Source organism: Accipiter gentilis, chromosome 3 (assembly GCF_929443795.1).
Source record: "Accipiter gentilis chromosome 3, bAccGen1.1, whole genome shotgun sequence".
Lineage (NCBI taxonomy): Eukaryota > Metazoa > Chordata > Aves > Accipitriformes > Accipitridae > Astur > Astur gentilis.
Window position 1 is genome coordinate 1856098 of NC_064882.1, and position 12252 is coordinate 1868349.

The 12252-nt window shown below is 37.5% G+C and overlaps 1 protein-coding gene across 1 annotated transcript in view; it reads right to left on the bottom strand.

Moving 5' to 3' along the window:
• Positions 1–12252, bottom strand: part of GALNTL6 (polypeptide N-acetylgalactosaminyltransferase like 6) — a 505186-nt gene that overhangs the window by 328573 nt on the left and 164361 nt on the right. The window contains exon 2 of the mRNA XM_049834367.1: positions 394–502. Within this exon, the coding sequence (XP_049690324.1) occupies positions 394–502 (109 nt within the window). The remainder of the gene's footprint in view (positions 1–393; positions 503–12252) is intronic.

Genomic DNA, 12252 nt, shown 5'->3' on the forward strand with positions numbered 1-12252 from the left:
TCAGGTTTTATCCACTGATTTAAGGACCACCCAGCTTCAGTTGTAACATATGTCCCTTTGGAAAAGAACACTTTTGCTTATATTTGGTCACAGTATAACAACTGATTTCAACATCAAAAATATTTTGTTAATAATATTTTTGCCCATTTCCTTGCACAATCATTATATAGCTATTCGCATAAAGCACATTATGTTTATTTTCACTTGGCTATTTTCAGAGATAAGGTATTTGTGCTTGGTCTGACCCCTCAGCTCAGAACATTATGTCCTTGTGACATGCTGCAATCAAAAAAAGCCTGTTAGGAATGCTTTTTAGCTGACATAAAAGAAAAAAATAAACATATGGAGAAAGAATGAATAAACCACTTAAATTTGCTCTGAACTTATGTATACCTGAACGCATAGCATCTTTTTGAATGCTTTCATAATCATGCCAGTCCTTCCTTTTCAAGCCATCAGTCCAGGTAAAGAGCTGTCCATCTCCCAGCCCCAGTGGAAGTGTCTGTGAAAACAGTAAACAAAAAAATAAATATATACATACATATATGGTTTGCATTATTACAGAAGAACATTTATATGGCACAAGCAAATAAAATATTCAGTTTATCCAGTGCAAATATTTAAACTTTACTGTCGTAAATGAAGCTATTTTTCTAAATAGTGTGAGAAAAAACCATTAATTTAGTTCTTGATAAACAGTTAAGGGAAGTATGTCAAACAACTTGCGTTTGACATTTCTCTTTCCAGCAGTGTCCTGCTATGACTGCTTGGCAAGAAGCTCATGAAGTAAATGGACCACTAAAGCTGAACAGGTTCCAAAAATGCCTCATCCTCTAACTCATGAAGTACCTTGATGTTTTCCTTAAACTGTCACTTGTGCAAAACTGGAGTTATAGTTACTCAGCACCTTTCAAAGTCCCCCTTTAATTTTGGGTTGTGTGGTTTTTTTTGTTGTTGTTTGTTTGTTTGTTTAAATAGCTAATGATGAGTTACATAACACATAAGGCCAGGCTCACTGCATCAAAGGCACAGAGCAAAGAGACCCTCAAAGCACTTTTAAATCCTGTAGATCTTTCTTCATGGTAAGAGATAATGGGAAAAAACCAAACCCACCAACCTCCCCCAAAAATACCCAGCAAAAATCCCCCATGCAACACGCAGTTGGTAAGTTGACTTCTCCTTTCCAGACTCCAAATTCCTGAGTAAATCGAAGAACTGCTTTTTGCTTCTTAGCAAATTTATCTTTCTAGAGCTTTTCTTTTTTCTCATTCTTTCTGCCAAATACTGGTATTTTATAAAAAATAAAATAGTAAAGTACCATTAGAAGCACATTATAAGTACACAAAATTTAGATCCGTAGGAAGTAGTACAAAGTTGCAGAAGGTTTCAAATTAAGTCAGCCTTTTTTAAAATGGTTAATTAACAAAATATGAGGTGAAAGAAGCAGAGAAAATTTTGATAAGCAGAGAAGATGATCTACTGTATCTGTGCTGAAGAAAGTGAAGAAGCAATTCATTGCTGCTTAGGAGTAACATGAAAACTCTAGTTCTGTTAATTCTAGGCTTGAACCAGTAAATTGTCCAGAACAAAGCGCATACGTATAATCCATGTTACAAATGTTGTTATCAAAGGGTAGGTGAAAACACATTTGAAAAGCAGTTCCACGGAAGCAACATTTGGTCAGCCTTCTACTAGGAAATACTGAAAGCTCTACAAAAATCTTACGCATATGTAAGAGCGATGCTCTGAACTTCTTGTATGAAGTATGTAAACCCAATGAACATTGGACTCACCCATCTTCTCTTACTCATTTTACATTACTGGCAGCACAATACTGGATGATACTCAGTGGCTCCAAGTGAAGTTGTCCCAGCCTTTTCAGTTAGGGTTTCTCTTTTTAGGACAGACAAATATTTGCCAAGCTGCACGGTGTGGATCTAGTAGCTAAGCCATCCTTAAAACTGGGGTTTGATGGCTTTCAGAGTTGTAAGCAAGAAGTGAGGAATGCCAGGCATGGCTGGTTACCCTCAAGCAAAGGATGCCAGAAATCCTGGCTGACAAAGATCCATGCAGAAAACCTCTGCTTTGGGCCAGCTGATATTTCTGAGAATGTTGGATATTCAGGGCAAAGTGTTGTGAGCTCAGTGTTCTCCAACAAATTTCTGAGTTACTGAGAAAAATCCATCACATTCTGCTACCATTACCTACTTTTTTTAGTTTTAATATTAAAGGCAACTTATGTTACATATCACCAAAATGCAATCCAGCCTGTGTTTATTCCTCTATTACAACTCTGTGTTTATTCCTCTATTACAACTTTTGCAGATATTTTCCAAGAAAACACTCTGTTGTCATGTTTTAATATAATAAAGGTCAGAGGTTCACACCTGGAAGAACTGAAGAAGAATTGAAGATACCCTGATAAGACTATTTCATCTTATCAAAATATCTAACCTTTCATGTCCTTGAAATGAACTCATTAATTTCAATAATTACAGAGTTCAAATAATGCTAATGTTCTAATAGTAGTATGAAATAGCTTGTTTCTTAAAATCAGAAGCGTAAGGTAGAACGCAGGCGGCAACAAAGTTAACCATGACTCTTGAGCCCAAATTCCTAAAATCATCCGCTCCAAAGCACTAATTGGCTCTATAAAGTTAGGCCCAGACAGACTGGCTTCAATTAAGCTTCTATTCCTTGTTGATATGAGTACAGCTAGTGTAAACCACTTGGTCCCAAAAATTCAAGACTACCAAAACTATCAAAACCAGGATAAACTTTATTTTTGTGACCCTATATACCTATGCTATCTTATTTCCCTAAAAATAGTTATTTAAAAGGCAAGTTTGCAGCACACTGAAAGAAAGCCAAGTAGCAGAGTTTGCAGCAGGTTGCCTGTTGCCTATTTGCATTTTGATGCCATTACTCTAGAAAATATTAATTACTTGTAGGTACTTTACCTGATAACATTTACAAGTCTAATGTACCAGGGGGCCCTCTTGCAAGCATAATATAGTTAAATAAATACATTCACTAAAATTAATCTAGCAAAAGGATAAATATAAATCCAAATACCGTGTGATACACACAAAGCTAACTGATGTCTTGCTGTGGCTCATGTTTTGGAAGGGTTACATTGCCCTAAGAGGAAATGGGAAACAAACAAATCCAAAAACATCATCTTGGTGCCATCGTAAGTCCCTGTTTAATGACTGAGGGTTTTGTTTGGATTGTTGGGTTGGTGTTTTTTTTTAAATAAATCCCTTAACTGTCTCCCATCAAAATACATACTGTTAAGAGAAATCAATACCATGGTGATTTTTTAGCTCTAATATTCTTTCAGTGTAGTAGGGAATTAAATACAGTGCCCTTGCAAGTAGCTTCCTAAGAGTGGTATTCAGACAGCATAATCTCAATGAGGAGTGAACATTGTGGCCATTAGAGGGACTGGACTTCATGAAATTCACCCTGTGTACACACTAGTTTTACTTCTGCAGTGAGCATGAAAGAGGGCTTAGGAAGGGATGCAGAGTTTCACAGCCAAACTCTATGGAAAGCAAGAGTTTTGCAGTGAAAATTCTACAGCTCTGAAGAAATCAAAACTGCCTTCAGTCCCTCAACTGAAAGAACTTTTGTTTTCTTTTTTGATGTTACTATATTGCTTAACAAGATACAAAAGCACTTGAGAAAACTGGTTCCTCCATTTCATTTCTGCCTGAGGGTAAACAAATTGCATTTTGAAGACCTTAAAACACAGTTTCTGGAATGTTTTAAAACAGCTAAAAGGCTCCATTGTAAAACTCTGTCTAAGTATACTCACATGCCTCCTTCTTCCAGATGACGACTGGAAGAGCCCCCAGTTCTAAAACATCTCTAGCTGGCAAGTAAGCAAAGGAAGGATAAGGAAAAAAAAAAGGGCGAAAAATAATTTAATAGTCTTATTCTAGCTTTGCCTTCTCCCTACATACTTTCTACTTTTTTTTCTCAGTTATCCAACTCGGTTATCCAAAAGGATACATTGTTAATTTACACTATTTTGCATCAAACTAGAACAAACTCTGGTTTTGTTAAACACAGGCTATGAGTATCTGATGTAATGGCTAGATAATAATAACCAAGATAGTGTTGCTACTTGTAAGTATGCACAAAAAAGCCCAGAAACCACATCCCAACCTCTACAGTCAATCTCAGAAAGACAAGTTCTGAGTAGGTGAATATGAAGTCACTTCACAAGATCGAATGTGCTAACAGATCCTGATTCAGAGTTTTTGCTGAACACATGTTTAACCGTAAGCTGATGGGCTAAACTCAAATAGAATTTACCACACCACATAGGCAGAAATGCTAAAGAAGGCAACTGTCGTGGTTTAACCCCAGCCAGCAACAAAGCCCCACACAGCTGCTCACTCACTTCCCCACCCCCCCCTCCCCCCCCGGCATGGGAATGTGGGAGAAAATTGGGAAAAGAAGTAAAACTCATGGGTTGAGATAAGAACAGTCTAATAGAACAGAAAAGAAGAAACTAATAATGACAATGATAACACTAATAAAATGACAACAGTAATAATAAAAGGATTGGAATGTACAAATGATGCACAACGCAATTGCTCACTACTCACCAACTGATGCCCAGTAAGTCCCTGAGCGGTGATCGCCCTGGCCCCACTCCCCCCAGTTTATATACTGGGCATGATGTCCCATGGTATGGAATACACCGTTGGCCAGTTTGGGTCAGCTGTCCTGTCTGTCCTCTCCGAACTTCTTGTGCCCTTCCAGCTTTCTTGCTAGCTGGGCAGGAGAAGCTGAGAAATCCTTGACTTTAGACTAAACACTACTTAGCAACAACTGAAAACATCAGTGTTATCAACATTCTTCTCATACTGAATCTAAACCATAATACTATACTAGCTACCAGAAAGAAAATTAACTCTATCCCAGGTGTAACCAGGACAGCAACAAAAGGAATTCTTCATTTTAGGGGTAACATGAGCAGCCAGACCAAAAAAGATTAAATTCATGCTATAAAACAGCTCATCAATTCAGCACAAAATTGGATTTAGACATTTAAACAAATAATCAAATAAGCTTGGGTTCCAGCTCATAAAAGAAATATTTATCAAGGATTACTAATCTGTGGCTAAGCAAATTACTGAGCCATAGCTCATAGGAGACAAAGTATTCTGGAGTCTGTTTGCACATTCTGGGTTCTCATGTATTTAAAAAGCAGCAACACTGCAAGATTGGTGTGAAGTGTTAGGTCTACATATACCTCTAACTGCAAGGGTAACAATACTGTTTTGGTATACACTAGGGCCAAAGAAATGGGAAGCATGACTGCAGAACATTATGGTTCCTTCCAACATATGCAGTAGGGCTTCTTTCCAGTGGAAACCAAGGTATGAAAAAGGAGAAGACCCGGGCATGCCTGCCCCCACCAGTACCTCACCCTAACATAGAAGCGATGCTTATATGTGTTCTTTAGTGACATATCAATACGTAGGAATGAGAAACCAGCCCAGCTGATTAGCTGAAACATACTCAGGGTTTTCCCCTCCAAAACGTTTCTGTAAGTCACTCACAAATAGTGCAGTCTGCCTCTACAGAACTCAGAACTCAAGCACTATTATAATAGTAAATATCACTCTGTATACAAAGAGCTGGATTTTGACTGGCTGTCAGAAAAATCCTACAACAATTTATCATCCAACCATTTGTTACACGTAGTATGCAGCTGTGAGTTGCACATTTTTAAGTGTTTCAGTCTGAAAGGCATTACCCACCTACAGCAACATTACATACAGCATCTGCCTTACTATTTCATTTTCACATTAACCTCAAACCTTTTGGGATGCAAGACTGATACAGTACTACACAGACTCAGAAGATCCTTCTCCTCTAGAGAAGACTCAACATCTGGTTCAATTACAGAGAATATGATAAGCCCAAAAAATAGCACAATTATCAAAACCTCACTCACAGACTATTACATCCCTCAGAGGGGGGGGAAGCTTCTCTGCTGTGACATTTGAAAGCTCGAACTCAGAAACAAGTGCCTCCATTGAATAACTCATTTATTTTTAATTTCACTCTTTGGAGGCAGACAATTAGAGGGGACTCAGGCAAAGGAGGATGATATATCAATGGAAATGCACCTTTCTCAAAAAAGACGACATAATTACAGATTCACTTTGAGCCTGAGGATTTGCTTACTAGCTCTAGGGTTATTTTACTAAACACCAACATACAATCAAATACTGCATTAACAAAACATAATATGCTGATCAGCATAACCATTTCCAATTGTTTAATGAATTTTAAGAAATAATCTTACCTAGAACATAAGCACTTGTTCCTGTTCAGGAAAAAGATGCACATGGGAAAGAAAGGTTGTAAAGTAGTACTGAGATTAGACAGCTTCAGGGATGTTTCAAGAGAAGAATAAAAACAACCACTGTCTGATTCTCCTTGTTCTTGAAATAAAAGATTCTGTATAGTGTTTGTAAACAGTGTTGTGTAAAACAGATAATTCACTATTTTTTTTTCCATCCTCCTAACACAGATAACTCTCAGGACTCTAAGCAACTCAGACCAACTACTCTGATCAAATGACAATAATTAAAAAAAAAAAAAAAAAAAAAAAGAAGAAATAAAACAGAACCCAGTGAGCAATTAAATTCATTCCTTTAGCAGAATAAAGTTAAGGAACACTTTTTAAAGAGTAGTGTCACTGGATATACCACCGTATGTTTACTATAAATCAGCTGCAAAATCACAACGTTTCCATTTCCCAAATTTCTTTTCTGGTATTATCACAAGCATAGGAAGACAGACATTCTCATGAAGCTTCCTCCCCAACAGTTGGAATGGTCATGAAAACCACTAATTTGGAAAGATTTCCCCTTTTACTGTTTCTGCTAAATTTTAGCATGAGACCATCAAAGTGAAATATTAGCACTACAGCACCCAAATCCGAAGCAAGTGCTCTCTCACTTGCACACACAAGCAAAATCCATTCTTGGGCAGTGACTGGCTGAGGATATTACAGATGAAAACCAAAATACTATTTCCCCTACGGATGTGCTTGATATAAGGCAGTCTGACCTACAGAAAAGGTATAAAATCCAAACATCACACTATCTCATCTCTACGCCTTTATGCTTAAGCTCTGAACATCACCTGTGTGTCTCTCCTTCCCTGTATCTCTTCAGTGTTACACTAAAAACCAAAAAAGATCTTACATCTGAACCACCAAATATAACCGAGATCTGCATATAGATATTTTGAAGAGCGAATAGGTACAATACAGTCCTTAAGCGCCTGTGACCTTAAATGGAAGTATAGCAATTTGGATCCACCATGATCTTTCCTAAAGATACACGGAGCAGGCAAAGGCACAGCCTGAAAATATCAGCCGACAGTTGTGAACCCCCAGGCTACATGTTTCTCAGGGTCCTTCTCTGGGATGCCGTCCCTCTGGGAGGGGAGCAGCGGCTGCAGCGGGTGCAGTGGCAGGCTGGGGGGAGTGAGGGGAGAGTGGGCAGCAGTCGCCTTGCCCACTGGGGCGCCCACCTCTCGATGCCATTCACAGACAATTTCGCTTGGCCCTGCACCGCTGCTGGCCAGCCACTGCCTCCCAAAACTGCTGCCCTTTGGAGCAGCACTTTGGGGACATACAAGAGATGCCCAGGGAGAACTGGAGAGACAAGAGAGCCAGAGGAATATTTGAGAGACCTCATCCTACAGTGCCACCCTCCCACATACTTCAGAGAAATGACTGCCGTAGATCTGGATATCCTCATTAGGTTGGAATACACTGAGGACAAAGCAAAGGTTGTTCAGTAAAATGTAGAAAACGACTACTGCTATCAAGAGAAGGTGGTAAGGGCTCTAACGCTCAGAATCTTTCAAAAGAAGAAAAAATCAGAGTACATTCAGATATAATTACTGCCTTTTAATTTTATTTTTACTTTAAAGTACTTTAAAAACATTTTTAAAAATACAAACCTGAAATGTTTTCTAAACCCTTGACTTGAAGCAATATAGTAGAGCTGAAGACATGATGCATTTCTTCACATGCTCAGATTCCCTGTGCCATTTATTTGTTATACCACAGCAAATAAGTGTTCATTGCACTGACATTTACATTAGTAGAAATAATTAGCCCAGCACATCAAAAAAAGGGCAGCACTTGATTTAGTCTGCGACATCTGAAAGACTCAAGGTTATTCCGTTTTTGAAACACATCAGACTTTCTGTGCTTTTAGTTTCTAGAATATCATGGACAACTCAGTAGCATCATGTCATCAACTCCAAATTAAAGCTGTTAATAATGTTATTTAGAAAATGCCAAGCTCCCCAAGCATTTCATTACTGAGATTTTTATGGACAGGTATAAAAGCTGTTATTGCTGCACTACAGTTCTATTGTTAAAGTCACAAAACTGCAGAAAAAACTAAGTTAAAACATGAGTTTTAAAAACATGACAATTTCCTGTTGAGCCAGTGTATGAGTGCTTGAGCACTGGGTGAATGAGAACTCTGTAAGGATGCATTTCCATGCTGGAAAGTTGTAATTTATCATGTCAAATTATGGAGAATTACAGTTGCTTAATAATATACTTTGGTATGAGAAGACTAACAGCTTCTCTAGCACAGATAATGTCTTACATCCATCATTCATGGATTAAGAGCTGGCAGTATGCACTGCTATTCAGGATGTAGAATTTTAAACACACGTATTTTACAAGTTACCAGGAAAAGGGTTCATGGGTGCCTACTATGTTGACTATATCAGGTGATACCAAGGAAAGTTCTGAGCTTCGCAACTCTGATGTATGTTGAAACTATCCTTAAAAAATTGTTTCTCATTTCGTTTAACATCTAACATTTCCAAAACATCTATTATCGCCTCAATGAAAGGACCAGGGCAACTTCAGTTAATTTGTCATATGAACAAGGAGTTACATGCTGGCATCTCTTACTACTATAAAGGAGAAGCAACCTGAAAGTTGACATTTGTATTTCCTGACTGCTAAGAATGACTCAGGTAACACAGGCAAAAGCATTCTAAATCCCCAGAAGAATACAGTGGAGTGGGACAGAAGAGCACCAAGTAGCTATCCTGGGCACATCACAGTACGTCTAAATGGATTTTTCCTGTATTTCAGTCAGTGCCCATTGCGTTTTCCCCTTTCCCTCTGCAACACCAAGAAAGGTCTGGTTCCATCTCCCACTGGTATGCCGGGTGTAAATACCTTGTCTTGTTAGGGCTAAACAGACCCAGCTCTTGTCTTGTTAGGGCTAAACAGACCCAGCTCCCTCAGCTTCTCCCCATAAGACAGACGCTTCTGTCCCTTTGGAGGGGGACGAGGGTATTACTAGGTACACAGACGCAGGATAAAATGCACTGAATTCCAGAGGAGTTTGGACTCCGCATCTGTTGAACCAGATACCAGTGGTGGCCTACAAAGTCTGGCAGTGAACCCTGGCTTCCTAAATGACACAATTTCAACTGACTGTAGGACAGGAGGTAGGTAGGTAGACTTAAGGGATAATAAAAAAAAGATTCCTAAGAGCAAGCAACTCCTACCTCCTTCTGCCTGCTGGTCTAAGCTGCTGACAGATTTGCTCAATAACTAAAACACTGAAACCAATCTTTTCTTAATGTTTTATTTTCAGTTGTCTCAATTCCAACTGGTGAAAAGAAACCAAACTCAAGTAACATAAGCATCTATGGCAGATCTAAATGAACTAAAAAACACACGCTGACATTGTGCTGCTTCTCCAGGTCTCCTCCTTCAACTCAGGAGTGCTTTGCCAACACAACAGGGTAAGCTTGCAGAAGAGCCCATATCCATACTTGACTACTCATTTTTTGGCAAGTTTAAAAAATCATACCTGATGTTGTGTTAATGTTGCATATTTTTAATGACTCCCTCTTTCAGAAATGATTTTTTACATCAAAAGACATGAAAAGGGTTTGAAGACACTCAGCAGGATCTTTGCCAGCATGGCTATTGGTTGGTTTTTGAACCAACAAAGATCTCTGTAAGACCTTTCTGATGAATATAAACGTCTGTGAGTGACTCCTGAAATAACTTATTATATGATAGGTTTCTGGAGTTTTTTAGCCATGTGCCACATGGTCATAGGAAATTATAAGTATGTTCTTTTAGATAAACAGCCTTTCTTTTCTCCTTAAAATAATTTAAAAAAATACCCAAACAAAACAAAAAAACAAACCCCAAACCAAACCCTATGTCCATGACAAAGAATTAGATTGTCAGTAATTTTGTTAATTTTTGAAATCTAATTAAAAAAATACCCCCAAAAACCCAGAGAGAAATATATTTACTGTTGGAGACTGACTAATTTTTTTACTACCTGCAGTTTGCAATATTGCAAGGATGAATAAGAAACATATGATAGTACTTATTGTTAATAGACTTTTCAGATATATGCATTTTTCCAAGTTTAGAATAATGTCTTTAGATTTTCACTATGATAAAAATCATGCTGTTTCATATTGGCCACTGCACCAACTCAAGACAAAAAGTGCTTCTTGTAAGATTCAAGTGTTAGGTGTTTCCAGTAGCAAATAATTTTTCACTTTGAGATACCTGTTCACTGATGACTAACAATCATATTTTCTTGTGCTAACTTACTTCTAAAGTAATTTGCCTTTGAATTTCTTTTAATAAAAGCACATCTTCTCTTGGGTAATATTCACAGAGTGCTGGACACATTTTATAAACAGTACAGAATGATCACTACAGTTAGGTTATCACTAATGAGCAAATTTCAACTTATTTGTTGTTGCATGAGACAACAACAATTTCAGAAGCATTTTCGATTTTTTTTTCCTCCTTTGATGCACCTTTTATTTATAAAAACATTTATTTTCTTCCTGAGTGTAACATTCTTCAAATCTCTGTGGTATAGCTCATAACAGTTTTACAGCAAATCTGATACCACTGACCCAGCAGACCCAGCAATATTAGAAAAAAATAGCTACCATTTATTATTGCTTTTTTTAAATAACCCAAGCTGACCAATATTTTCAATAGAAATGGATTTTTTTAAAATTTTTTTTTTTTTTTTTTTTTTTTTTTGCATATCCTGTTGTAATAGAAGCATTGTAAGAGAAAGGTCAGATGCAGAAACTAACTTTAGCCAAACTTGGTACCTGGCATGTTTTAGTGGTAAATAAAAAATTTGCTACAAAAAATGAGTTTCTGCAGCAATGAGATAGCATATGCCATATTTTTGACTGCAGTATAAGGTAAAACTTAATTTGGCCTCAGAGTATTTGTAAAAGCTAATAGCCTTCTCTGAGTACATTTTTTTAATTGTTACAAAAGAAAAGTATTAGATTTTTTAATCAGGGTTTTAATGAGCTTTAAATTCTAATCTCTTTAGATAAATTATCGTACTATGGAAGAGCCTCTGCATGCAGGTGAAATACCGTAACTTTTTATTCTATGCAATTGTCTGAACATTTCTACAAACAGCAGAAGGAAAATACTGATGTGTTTAAATAGTATTTCTGAAGCTGTTTGCTGATCCATGCCACAACAGTGTTGCAAGGGCATGGATTTGCAGAATACTCAAGCTTTTGGCAATGCCCATATGGAGGAGGAAGACACTTAACTGTCTTGCTGAGTGTCACATAGTGCTAATCTATTTACAAATACTCCAGACTATCTATATTAAAAAGTGAAACTTTTCCGCAAAATAAAACCCACAGAAAGTAATGCTGTTCCTATTAGGAGTCTCTCTTCCTGCAAAAAGATCTGTCAGTTCAAGAAATGGTATTAAAACATACCAAATAAATGCGTCATTAATACCCAATTCTGGAATTTGCAGTTCAGGTTACACTGGATTAAACAAAAAAACCCCCATTGTTTAATTAACTAAAGTAATGAACCCACATTGGAACAGAATTATTATCTTGCACTTTAAAGAAGACCTTGAATCAAACTAATCTGCCCAAATGCAAGTGTCAACTCTTATCAGCAGGCTTCTGATGCTGCAGTGTATGTATCATCACTTGATCTCTCGAAGAGTTCTTTCCTATGTGGGCATTGGATAGTAATTTCCATTGTCTATGAGATTTACAAACAAACTCAACAGACTGCTACAGAAAAAAAGCCGATTAAACATAAATGACAGGTTTACATTCTTGTTCAGCCTCCTTAAGACAACACAAAGCTGATAAGGAGACCTCTTCCAAGGTCTTTGGAAGTGTAACAAT